Raw genomic sequence first — 14,152 nt, forward strand, 5'->3', positions numbered from 1 at the left:
GTCTTCCAACAACAACATCATTCACTGCAGAATTTTGTTTTAAAGATGTTAAGTAAATTTAGATTCAAATCAAACCAACCAAATACCCAGATCAATGTGAGTAGCTACAACCTGTTATAGCTGCATACATACTGAACAGTCTTGAAGATATTATATTATAACAGGAGAATTGAAAACACCCACACAACATGCCACACTAGAGCTATTCAAGAAGATGAAGAAACTCAGCAATTCAACAATCATGGGCAAGAAGAGGAAGAAAATAGCTGAAAACAAAGGTAAGTTTCAAACTAATACTTCATATTATAGTTTTGTAGCTACTTGATTTTGATAAATTTCTGTACTTAATAGATGCTAAACAAGTAATAGATCAGTAATGCGATTGCGATAAATTATTAGTTTATAAATTCCATTAGATGCTGTACAAATCCAGAGTAATAGATCCACAACAAAAATAGATACTTACTAGGGTTATTTAGTTGAAATCAGAACTAAATAGGTTTATTCATAGCGAGAAGAGCTATTCAAGAGTTTAGAAATTCCCCAAAACAGATCCGATTAGAACCACTATCTGCAAAAATCGTACTGTTGGTCTACAATCTAGGTACGAATTAGGAAGAAAGAGTAAAAAACGAAGGTTAGCTATTGATTTTCAAGCACCCAGCCGAATTAGTAACATCTATGAAAAGCATAACTTCAACTACATGATTAACAAAAGTTTAGTATTAGATCTAAAACAAAATCAAAGACTTAGCTCGGTTTCCTTAGTTGAAATCTGCACTGGGATCGCCAGAAATGGTCTTCAATCGCTGCTAAATAGGACTAAACATGTTCGATTTAGGTTCGATTGCCCCAAATACTTACTCGAAATGGTGGTATAGTGTTCACCCTCAGTCGGAACGACCTAGCTCGGACCCAGTACTTCAATTCTGCAGTGCGATCGCCAGAAATGGTGACCGTCGTTCTGCCAAATTCGCCAAACAGGATCGATTTAGGTTCGATCTCCACCAATACTCAGTCCAAATGGTGGTATAGGGTTCACCGTCGGTCGGAATTAAGAAGAGAAAGCAAAGAACGATTCTAAAGATAGCTAATGACCGTGGTTTCCCTTTTGCTCAACGCCAGAGATGAATTGCCTAATTATCTTTTTTTTTTTAAAGCAATTTCCTAATTATCTAATTGCTTTGATTGGGTTATTTGGGTATTGTGAAGCTGGTGATGGGCTCATTTTGTACCCAAGTTTAGTGCGCTAAATATAATACAATAATAGGGCCTGATATAAAGTCCCAAAATATGTTATATTAACATTACATCTAATTTTCTGTATTGGGTTGTATATGCTTAGTATAAATACAGTTTTTTACATACGTTTGTTATAATAAAAAATTAAAATTAAAATTTAATTGCATGTAATAATTATTGTACTATACTAATACTATAATAAAATGACTATAATGCTGTGAAAATTTTTTATTATGTGCAGAGAACGAAAAACCACAATTTCCTGTTCATAGTAATATACAAAGTCCTAGATCTGGAAATGGATTGCAGCAATCCAATCACTACGTCTTTGGTGTTTTTGAAAATTCCATCAATTCACCATTGAGCATTATAACTCATAGTAAGTATTCATATAACTTACCTCATACATATCATAAGTTTTATTCATTTATTTGCATTGATATTTGTCTGGTGCTATTAATAGTTTTTTTAAATTCATTTTTCTACCCTTTGAGAAAATTTCAGGTGGTAAATTAGTCAAATCAAGTATTACTTGCACCAAAAAACTGTGTCAAGGTGAAAGATCGAATAAAGGTATGGACTACATTAAATAACATTCTATTTACATTTTGCCAATGTTAGACTTACAAAAGATGTCATTGCAAATTACAGAGACAGGCTCAGCAGAATTGACACAACTTCGAGTTCCATTTAATGATTTGACTAATGGTTAGTTTTCCTAGGCTATACAAATTTGGTTAATTTCAATTGCAGCAACGTGTACCGCACGTTGTGACCAAACATTCAGTATTTGTCACTTTCGTAAAGTTCTTTAAAAAAATCATTTCATAGTGTCATTAGTGGGATGTAATGTTTTTACTTTAATTTCTAAGCTTTCTAGCCAATGCTTTTTCAATTTCTTGGTTTAAGATTAAATACTAATCTTAATGAAATGATCTTTTTGTTAAACAGGTAAATATGATGGTCAATGTTCGTTGTGGCCACCAACTCATACAAACAGTAATCGCTTAAGGTCAAATTTATCCTTTAATTATTGTCGTAATTTAGAAGATGAGTTTGCACAAGTTTTGCAAGAAACAACGCCGGTTACATGCGGATTTAAGGGTACGCAAATGGTGTTACAATTTTGAATTTTCTTTAATGGTATACATCTTGAATAAGTTTTGTATTACATTAAATACTATTTATTGTTATTAGTAGAAAGGAAATGTTAATTTTATTAGTAATTTATTTTATTAGTTGCATTGGGCTTTTAGTTGTATTTCATATTTTTTATAGAAGCCTGCATTGGAATATTTTTTTTCAGGAAATTATTTGCCTAATTGTTTGTTGGAAACCAGCTGCAATATGCAAAGTAGTGAGATAATTTCTCATGAATCAGGGCCAGTGGTTCGAAATTTCGAACAATTGTTACTTAATGTTGACACACATAAAGACGCTTTAGTGGGCCAACAGAGTGGTATGGATATTTGTATTTTTCCTTTATCAGTTATGAAAATGATTTTTTTTTTACCTGTGTTCAATGGGGAATAATATGTGTTTTAACATTTTGAATAAGTTATATATTACATTAAATAGTAATTTTTTCCTTTAAATACATTAAATAGCACTTAATCTAACAGAAAGGAAATGTTAATTTTAATAAGTAGTTCATTGTATTAAGTACTTACATTGCTGTTATATTTAATTTAAGTTAATAGAAATTGTCATTGTAAATGGTCTTTTTTTCAGGTAATTATTTGCCTAATTGTTCTTTGGAAACCAATTGCATTATGCAAAGAAGTGAAAAAAGGACGCATGAATCACCACAAGTTGTTTGTAATTTAGAAGAATTGTTCCTTAATGTTGATAGAGTCAATAACGCTAATAATCCCCTAGATGCTGGTATGAAAATTTTTTTATACCACACATTATTTATTCATGATAATGTTTTTTTAACTGTTATGTATTACAAAAAATATATGGTTTATCATTTTCTTTCATGTTACAGTTACTTACCACGATATTGGTGACCCCACTAATATATGTGAACACTGCAATGCAATCTTCTGGTTTGAAGAGCGTGTCAATAAGTCTGTGCGCAACAGAACACCAAAATATTCATCGTGCTGTGGACATGGGAAAATCAAGTTGCCCAAAATGCGGATACCTCCTAAAAGGACTTTTGACCTCTTCTTTACTAAAGGACAAAAACAAAAAGAATTTCTACAACACATTAGGAGGTACAATAACATGTTTTTGTTTACTTCATTAGGAGCAAATGTCGACAAATCCATAAACATGGGTAATTCCCCACCCATTTTTAGAATCAATGGACTAAGCTTTCATTTAATGGGAGGATTACTTCCGCAACAAGGAAATAAGCCCAAATTTTCCCAGCTATACATCCATGACACAGAAAATGAGGTGGAAAACCGCATCAACGCATTTAGGTAATACTTTTCTTGCACTTTATATTTACTATTACCATGTTGTGAAAACTTATATTCATTTCTTTTGTATCAGCCTTTCACAGAATATCGATCAATTACATGTCACTATAGTGGAAGATATTAAGCAAGATTTAGATGATCACAATGTGTTGGTGAAATCATTCCGGTTAGCAAGAAATCAAATTCAATCTAATCCACGATTAGAGTTTAAGATGAGGTTGATTGGTAAACGGAATGTTGATGCCAGGACATACAACTTACCATCTGTATCTGAGGTAGCTGCCTTGATCGTCGGTGACTTGGACCCCACAATGGGTCAACGAGATATTTTGGTTGAGAGTAATGCAGGTGGCCTAAAGAGGATAAATGAGCTCAATCCAGCATATTTGCCTTTGCAGTATCCTATTCTCTTCCCGTATGGCGAAGACGGTTACAGAGAAGATATTCAATTCAATGTCACCAGAAACCAACATGGTGGTGGTAGAGTTCGTGTGTCACAGCGTGAGTTCTTCGCTTTTATGATACATGAAAGGTTGAATGAAGTATCCACAATGCTATATGCTAGGAGACTTTTCCAGCAATTTCTGGTGGATGCATACACCATGGTTGAATCTAGCAGGCTTCTCTATATTAGAAACAATCAAAAGGCATTGAGATGTGAAGCGTATAAAGGACTTTCAGATGCTTTGACCAGAGGAGAAGTTGGGACCAGCAAACAAGGTAAAAGAATAATTTTACCATCAAGCTTCACTTGCGGTGCTAGGTATATGATTCAGAATTATCAGGATGCAATGGCAATTTGTCGACACAAGGGATATCCAAACTTATTTATCACTTTCACATGTAATCCAAAGTGGCCCGAGATTCAAAGATACATGTAAAAATGCAATTTGAAAGCCGAAGATAGGCCAGACATTATATGTAGGATTTTCAAGCTGAAGTTAGATTCTTTAGTGAAAGAAATACGATCAGGGAATCTATTTGGTGTTGTCACTGCAGGTATCATGCATTTTTTAATTATGTTAATTCATAATAGAGAAAATGTTTCAAATTTACTTTCACTTTTTTAATGCATAATATAGTAAACTTACATTTAACTTCTATTTTGTTTGTTTTTCATGTAGTGGTATATACTATTGAATTTCAAAAGCGTGGATTACCGCACGCTCACATTCTAATATTCCTACAAAGATTGGTAATACCCTTTACATCAGAAACTATGGACAATTTCATTTCCGCAGAAATTCTGGACAAAGAAGTAGACACTGATTACTACCAAGCTGTTCAAGAATTTATGATTCACGGTCCATGTGGTATAGAAAAGCCCAAATCTCCGTGCATGGTTAACAAGTGTTCAAAACACTTCCCAAAGAAATTTGTTGATGTATCCACTTGGGATGACGACGGGTATCCAATTTACAAGCGTCGTGACAATGGTAAAACTGTGGAGAAGAATGGTGTGCAATTGGATAACAGATATGTCGTACCACATAATAGATACTTGCTTCTCAAATATTAGGCCCACATCAACGTAGAATGGTGTAACCAATCTAGGTCAATCAAGTATCTGTTTAAGTATGTGAACAAAGGTAATGATAGGGTCACAGCGGAATTCTATAGAAGCACCACTGATGAGCGGTCAAATGAGGTTGTAGATGAAATCAGCATGTATTATGATTGCAGGTATGTTTCTGCATGCGAAGCAGCTTGGAGACTTCTTAGCTTTGATGTCCAATTTAGGCACCCTCTAGTGGAAAGATTAAGTTTTCATCTTCCAGATTGCCAATCAGTTGTTTTCGAGGATGATGACCGTATAGAAAATGTACTTAATCGACCGACAGTAAATCAAAGCATGTTCACTGCATGGTTTGATGCTAACAAGAAATTTGATTCTGCTAAGGCCTTGCCTTATATTGACATGCCAACCAAGTTTGTGTGGAAGAAAGATATTAGAGAGTGGCATCCAAGGCAGAGAGGGTTCGCTATTGGAAGAATTTTTTATGTACCTCCCGGAAGCGGTGAAATATATTACTTGAGATGTCTCCTAAATGTAGTTCGAGGTCCTACAAATTTTGAAGACATTAAGTCATATAAGGGTGTAATATATCCAACTTTTCGAGATGCCTGCTATGCCAGAGGGTTGTTAGATGATGATAAAGAGTACATTGATGCAATTAATGAAGCAAGTCAGTGGTCTACTGCTGCAACAATGAGGAAATTATTTGTCATATTACTTACCTCAAACTTGGTTAACCGTCCGGAAAATGTTTGGAATGAAGTGTGGCATCACCTATCAGAGGATGTACAATATAACAGACATAGAGTGTTGCAAGATAGAGGTATCTGAAAAGGTTATTTAATATACTCTTTATGTTGTAAATTTTTTTAAAATTATTTTTGAGACAATTTTTTTTTACAAATTCAGAGTTGTGTTTATCTGATGATGACAAGAAGAATTTGGCGCTGATTGAAATTGAGCGATTATTACAGTTGTACAACAAGACCTTGAGCGATTATCCTCACATGCCAATTCCAAACTATGATTCAGAATGGCGATGTGATAATCGGCTGTTGTTTGCTGAGCTCAATTATGATCGTGTTGCATTAAGAGATGAGAGTGAGTTGATGGAAAAGCAATTGACTGATGAGCAAACTATCGTATACGATACTATTCTACACGATATCCAGCAACATAATGGGGGCCTCTACTTCGTATACGGATACGGTGGTACAGGGAAAACCTTTGTTTGGAAGGCCTTATCAGCAAAAATACGGTCACAGGGTGATATTGTCATCAACGTTGCATCTAGCGGTATTGCATCTTTGCTTTTGCCAGGAGGTCGAACTGCACACTCAAGATTTGCCATACCGATTGGTGTTACCGAAGATTCCACATGCAACATCACTCAGGGAAGCCACCTTGCCGAATTAATTGTCAAGTGCAAGCTTATAATATGGGATGAAGCACCAATGATGCACAAACACTGCTTCGAGGCCCTTGATCGGACATTGCGTGATCTGTTGCGGTTCAGTGATCCTCATAGTAACAAAAAAACTTTTGGTGGCAAGACTGTGGTTTTGGGCGGTGATTTCAGACAAAGTTTTCCAGTTGTCCCTAAAGGTTCGAGGCAAGATATTGTTTCAGCTTCAATCAACTCTTCTTATCTGTGGGATTCCTGTAAAGTTCTTAGGTTAACAAAGAATCTAAGACTGAACAATAGGGAACCAGGAGTTGATATGCAAAAGGTTGAACAATTTGCGTCATGGTTAGCTGCTATCGGAGATGGTACAATGGGGGGTCCTAATGATGGTTATGCAAACGTCGAAATCCCTAATGAAATGTTGTTGCCATCCACTGGTGATCACATAGCCACAATTGTTGATAGCATATTCCCAATGTTCAAGGAGGGTTGTTGTCAGGTTGAATACATGGAAACTCGGGCAATTTTGGCTCCAACACTAGATGTGGTCAATGCAATCAATGAGTATATGACTGATTTGCATGTCGCTGAAAGCAAGACCTATCTAAGTTGCGACACAGTCTGCAAATCTGATTCAAGTGATGGTATCCTAAATGATATGCACACTCTTGAGTTTCTAAATGGTTTAAAAGCTTCTGGAATCCCTAACCATGCTTTAACTTTAAAGGTTGGCTCTCCCGTGATGTTATTGAGAAACATAGATCACTCGATGGGACTGTGCAATGGTACAAGACTAATCATTACCAGGTTATCGGATCATGTTGTGGAAGCAAAGATTGTAACTGGAAACAATGCAGACAAAATTTTCTTGATTCCACGGATGTCAATGACCCCTACTGATACAAGATTGCCGTTCAAATTCCAAAGAAGGCAATTTCCTTTAATGCTCTCATACGCAATGACTATCAACAAGAGCCAAGGTCAAACTTTGACGCATGTAGGGTTACTCTTAAGGAAACCGGTATTTGTTCAGGGACAACTTTACGTTGCTGCTTCAAGGATTAGAAACCCTAAAGGTTTAAAAATTCTAATAGCGAATGAAGGAGTAGAAAATACTAATTCTACTACCAATGTTGTGTACCATGAAGTTTTTAATAATTTGTAAATTACTATTTGTAAATAATATATTTGTTGAATGAATACCATCAGAACCAAAATTCAGCACAATGTTTGCCATTAAGTTTTTAATAACATTTAAGTTCTTAATCTTAAATTTTTATTTTCCTGTTTAATAAATACCATTAATCTCATCCGTGCATCGCACGGGTATAATACTAGTGTGTTCCAAACACACACTCCATTTTTAATTCTTAAATCAACGAAACACTGAAATAATAATTTTTAAAGTATATTTCTTCAATGAATCAAACAATAAAATAACTTTTGAATCAAACAATTCGCACGCACATACATTTCTCAACCATTATAATCCAAAAGAGAAATGATTTTACTCTTTATCATCATTTTTGGAATCATGTGGACCTAAAAGCCACAAGAAAGCATAACTTTCATTTTCTTTTAGGTGCGTTTGGAAAGTAAGAAAATGACTTCTGGAAAATGTTTTCTGGAAAATGAGTTATTTTCCGGAAAATAAGTTCATTTTCCGTGTTTGGATGTACTCTGAAAACTGTCTTTGAGTGTTTGGTTCATTTTCCAGAAAATGAGTGGAAAATTGGTAGAAATGTATAATTATATAATTTTTCATGTTGCACCCAGCATTTTCCAAGTCCGGAAAATGACTTCCGGACTTTTTGTCCGGAAGTCATTTTCCGTGGTCAACGGAAAATGATTTCCGTTGACCACATTTTCTGGGTGTTGCCAAACACCAAAATTCCGAAAAATAATTTCCAGAAGTCATTTTCCGGGTAACCAAACACACCCTTAGTGCACCACTCCGCACTTAGTACCTTATCTTACCAAATTGTCATTTAATCTAGCCAATTTGGTGAGTAATAGATTATATAACAAAAGATAAATTTAAACAAATTAAATTTAGGGGAAATAACTTTAACTATGCAAATAACAAATTAAAAATTGATACGATTCAATCTCCCACCAAATTTAATATTTCTACCATAATTTAATACCTCAGGATACTAAAATTGAAGCCTAATTTTATCGTTCACCAACAAGGGAACAATGATCACCGTTAATCCAGGTTGAGAAGAAGGCAATGCCAATACCATCTAAATCATATATGAATATATTAATTTTCCATATATGAATATATTAATTTTCTTGTGTACATGAGCAGTGCAACACGACCACTCACTCTACAATTGTAGCAACACTCAAATCGGCTCCAATAAACGAAAATGAAAATTTCGCATATCACATGACTCTCTAAACTTTTGAACTGTTACTAAAGAGTCTCTCTCAAGTACCACCCACCTAAATCCATTCTCTCAATAGACCACAGTCCACAGGTCATAATTAATAGATGCCCAAAGTTTCACAGCATTGTGTGTCACACCTACATTAAAGGTTAAAAATGAAATAAATATAATTACAAAATCAAATAAAAATGAAGAGTACGAATATGTTAATATAATTGAGTATGTGGTCAGAATTGAAATAATAACTCTTTTATTTATTGATTGATTGCTGTCATATGTATTTAATAGACAAATTTTATCTCTTTTTTTTTTAATATAGAAAATCACAATGTAATAATATAATGCTTTAATAAATATTATTATGGGATAAATATGAAATTTTAATTCAAAAATATATAATTGTTCCGATAAATGTTATTCCTTATATCATTATTTCCCTAGAAGAAAAAAAAAAAAAAAGAAGAAAAGAGTGCATGACAGAGTATATACTGTAACTATATCTTGTTGCAGTCTAGGAACTGTATGGGATAATATGCATGCATCATTTTCAATTATATATTATATTTATTCTAAAATCGACATTGTTTTGGAATTATTGAGAGTAATGCGGATGAGATGTTCACATGACATTTATGTCTTGTAATGTTTGTTTTCTTTTTCGACAGTAATTAATGGTGTATTTGCAAACTAAGAAAGTAATTTCTGAAAAATGTTTCTTTCTAGAAAATATTTTCATTTTCAATGTGTTTTATTGCAGTCTAAAAAATTATGTGTTTGTTTCATTTTCTATAAAATAAACATTTTAATTGTTTTGTTTAGAATATAATAACATTAATAATACTAATATAAATGATCGTCAAAAACCTGTTGGAGGCCATTAGCACACCATAGGGAAACCCGGAAAGGGATCTTCAACCCTACAAAGATTGTACAGAAGTAAAATTACATTTTATTTTGATTGCGTAGTTTGTTGTATAATTTTAGTATTACTTACTAAATATCTAGTGAAGTCTAGTGATTTCCTCCTCCTTTTTCTTCTTTTTTTTGGGGTGTGGAGGGTTAAAGTAATATCCATAATTTGAAAATGTTAACTTTTTCTCTCAAAAATTGATCACCTCTTCAATTTTTGGCCATCTTATATTTGATTATGCATGTTCAGAGGTAGTGTACTCAAACCAGATTTCTCAATAAATACTATTCCCTAGACACGTTCCATGCCGTTGAAAGAGGCATCATATTTGTCTACACCGTCAAAACGTGGCTCATAGAGAAAAATATAATCTTATTTGAAATCATTATTATGTGCATCATGATCCATACAGCTGAGTAGATCATATTATCAAATAATGTAAATGATATACTTTCAATATAAAAATAATATACTTTTAATATATTAAAAATGTACATTGTATTAACCATACAGTACCCACACTAATAAATGAAGAGTTTTTACATTTTATATACGTGCAATGAGTTTTTAAAGTTTGTTGGGCTTATAAGATTGTGTTACTCATATATATATATATATATATATATATATATATATATATATATATATATATAAAAGGTATAATTTCAATGAGATCACTTGTTTAGGTAAGATCGTGCGATCAGATCTTGTGCATTTATGTAATATTTTTTAATGGTCTAGATTGATTGACACACAGACTCCGTTCGCACATATTTAATCACTGTTCACACACATTTCAACTTGGAATCTTAATCAATCTAGACCATTAAAATATTTTGAGATCAAATCGTGTACATCAATCTAAAAAATTTTAATGGTCTAGATTGTTTGACACACCCACTCCATTCACACACATTTAATCACCATTAACACACTTAATCACCGTTCACACACATTTAATCACCGTTCGCACACATTTAATCACCGTTCGCACACATTTAATCACCGCTCGCACACACTTAATCACCATTCACACACATTTTCGCATATACTTCAACTTAGAATCTTAAATCAATATAGACCATTAAATGATTACATGGATGCACAAGATCTGATGTCACGATCTTACCTAAACAAGGGATCTCATATGATCCTAACATGTGGTTATAATATATGACCTTGACTTTATAATATACAGAATTCATATTCATAATACACACACACATTTATACGATATAATGAACATGAATTCTGTGCATTATAAATATGAATTCTATGTATTATGTTAAGTGCTTGTGTCCTTAGTTATATAACACACATAATTCATGTTTATAATAGACAGAATTCATGTTCATTATATCGTGTTTATGTGTATGTGTATTATGAACATGAATTCTGTGTATTCTAAACAAGAATTTTGTGTATTCTGAACATCAATTTTGTATATTAAATCAGGGTCTACGGTGCACTGTGGACCCTAGTCCACGATATAACGACTGAGACTCAATGGCGGCGTCACCTTGATTCAGCTGGCGGACAATTCTCTACAATTTTTAATGCTTTTTGCTTTCGGCTTGGTCCAGCGTCCTCTCTAATGGGACTCAAGACAATGTAATTGGAGTATTTTAGATTTTTTTTAGTATAATATTGTCTATATTTGGATGTTGGTGTACAGGTGTATATATCTGTATAGTACGGTTGTACGTTCAGGTGTGCTGGTTGTTCAACTTAATGTTGTGAGTTGTATATTGTAGGCTGGTGAGATGTGCATTATTGCACTTAGTGTGGTGCATCGTAGGACATTAGGATGTCCATCATAGAATTTTTTGAGAGTGTTTACGAATACACAATTAGAGAGTTATCGATGCATAACATTCGATATAGGAATGCACAACTTTTAATAAAACTAATCTACCTCTAACTGTATAAGAGTATTTTCTAATATTTTAAAGGGATTTGTTTGCCTAATCGGATTGATTTGTTCCTTTTAATGTCAACCATGCATCGTTCTGATTTAATGATCCACATTAGTTCTCATGTCCTCACTTAAAGATGGTCCTCATGTGAACCGAAACCTATATATATGTAACGGATTACACCATAGGTTTTGGAAACCTTAATTTATCGCTGTAAGTGGTTTATTTTTTAATCATGGTGCATTATAATTTTTAACTATTGCCCAGGGTGTGATTCATGTCTTGGATAAAGACATCATCGTTGTATGCGCCGCCTGAAACACTGACCTATATAGAAAAATATAATACTAATATATTGAATTGAAAAAAATTCTTTAATAGAATAAAACTATTTTCTAGTTATTTCATTTTATGCGTTAATTGAATTTTACAACATCAGTACAATAATAATATAACATTACTAGTCTTAATTAAAATGATGTTATAAAACTGTATGAATTAACCACTACCATATTCCAAAGCACAGTATGAATTGAAATGCTAACATTCAATTCCAAGTCAAATCCAACAAGGTAGTCTACCTGGGGCTGACAACTAAGGATGAATATACCCCTACGCCTCATATTACTTGGAACTACTGTGACACGACAACAAATGCCTTCTTTTAATTCTTAAGGTGACAACTCTACATCGCCTCTCAAGAAATGCGTAACAATTTTTGACACCTTAATTTTAATTTTGATTTTATACTATCGAACACATGACAGGATGTATGTCACTAATGTCCCCAAATCAATGATATATAATGTTGCTTTAGACTTCAAGAGATTCTTCGGGAAAATGCTGGACCGAAATCAACGACACTCATGCTTTCTAAAATGAATCAGTAAAATGGTTATACATGGAAAATGGAGAAGGGAATTAAAACAACATTAGGACCCTTTAAGTTAAAAAGAAAAGAAAGAAGAAAAAAAAAAAAAAAGCTAAGCACGTATGATACAATTATGAGGAAGGCACACTTATCTCACCTTTCTCAGAGTATTTAAGGCTGGCTGCTCCTCAAAAAACCAAAAAAAAATTGAGTTTATATGAGCGCTGCAGCAGCTTCATCAAATTAAATGATAGTGCCATGAGAAAGGTCACTGCATAGTAGTGGTTCGAGTGAGAAAAAAGTCGCAGATGAGAAGTGAGATAAAATCTCAGTCCTAGATAAAAAAAGAAATTTGACATCTACGAACTTCAACAATGTGCACTCTAAGGCATAATAATGTGCATTGGAAGAAGGGAAATGTGCACTAGAATGCAAAAAATACGCACTAAAGGCACAAAAATGTGAAACAATTATTGAAAAAAATTAAATTTAATATAGGATCTTCAACACAAATCATAAACGACTATAAATAATAAACAAACAAACAATATTCAACTCAAATTAGTAATTAGTGATCAAGATTAATTGATCTTTAAAAAAAAGTTCCTCATCTACAATTAAAAAAAAAAAAAAAAAAAAAGAAGCTCTAGAAGGCACAATAATGTGCACTGTATGACATAAAAATGTGCACTAGAAGAATGAACAATGTGCACTGTATGACACAACAATGTGCTATGGTAGAAGGAACAATGTGCACCGGAAGAAGGAACAATGTGCACCACATGACATAACAATGTGCATTGGGAGAAGGAAAAATGTACACTGCTTGGCGTAACAATGTGCACTGGAAGAAGGAACAATGTGCACTGTATGTCATAAAAATGTGTAGTGGAAAAAGGAAAAATGTGCATTAGAAGGCAAACAAAATTAACTTACTTACACAAAATTACAATAATGCCACCGCATTTTTTTTTTAAAATCTCCAATTTGGACCCTTGATCTGTACTCAATCTACGAATATAATTGCATCTTATTTCTCACCTAAGGCAATTGTTTCACATGATCCTTTATATATATATATATATATATATATATATATATATATATATATATATATATATATATGATCTGTCCAACGATGACTATTTCCAAACCATCGGCAACGTTGCTACTGATACTCTCACCATCGGTGAAGCTTCCTTCAAGAACGTTGTGCTGGGTTGGTTGCGGCCACCGAAATAAATTCAAGTTCTCGAACGACACTACTTCTGGCATTGTTGGTCTTGGCTATTCCAATGTCTCGATCATCAAGCAGTTGTGTAAAGAAATCGGTGGAAAATTCGCTCATTGCCTATCTCGTCAATCCGATTCCAAAAGGTTTCACAAGTATTAATCTAGCTTGTATTTGTTCACATAAATTCATAAGTTCAAATTAACATTTGGTTGTACAACATATTTATGAAA

The 14,152-nt window shown here is 33.4% G+C and overlaps 1 protein-coding gene across 1 annotated transcript; it reads left to right on the forward strand.

Moving 5' to 3' along the window:
• The first annotated feature begins 214 nt into the window (after positions 1-214).
• On the forward strand, positions 215-7,677 carry LOC116010718. Its single transcript, XM_031250235.1, has 10 exons — positions 215-278; positions 1,484-1,621; positions 1,864-1,950; positions 2,974-3,126; positions 3,233-3,674; positions 3,748-4,394; positions 4,799-5,131; positions 5,264-6,013; positions 6,100-7,525; positions 7,629-7,677. The coding sequence occupies exons 1-10, from the start codon at positions 215-217 to the stop codon at positions 7,675-7,677; spliced, it is 4,089 nt and encodes a 1,362-aa protein (XP_031106095.1).
• The last annotated feature ends 6,475 nt before the right edge of the window (positions 7,678-14,152 follow it).

This window comes from Ipomoea triloba, chromosome 1 (genome assembly GCF_003576645.1).
Source record: "Ipomoea triloba cultivar NCNSP0323 chromosome 1, ASM357664v1".
Classification (NCBI taxonomy): domain Eukaryota; kingdom Viridiplantae; phylum Streptophyta; class Magnoliopsida; order Solanales; family Convolvulaceae; genus Ipomoea; species Ipomoea triloba.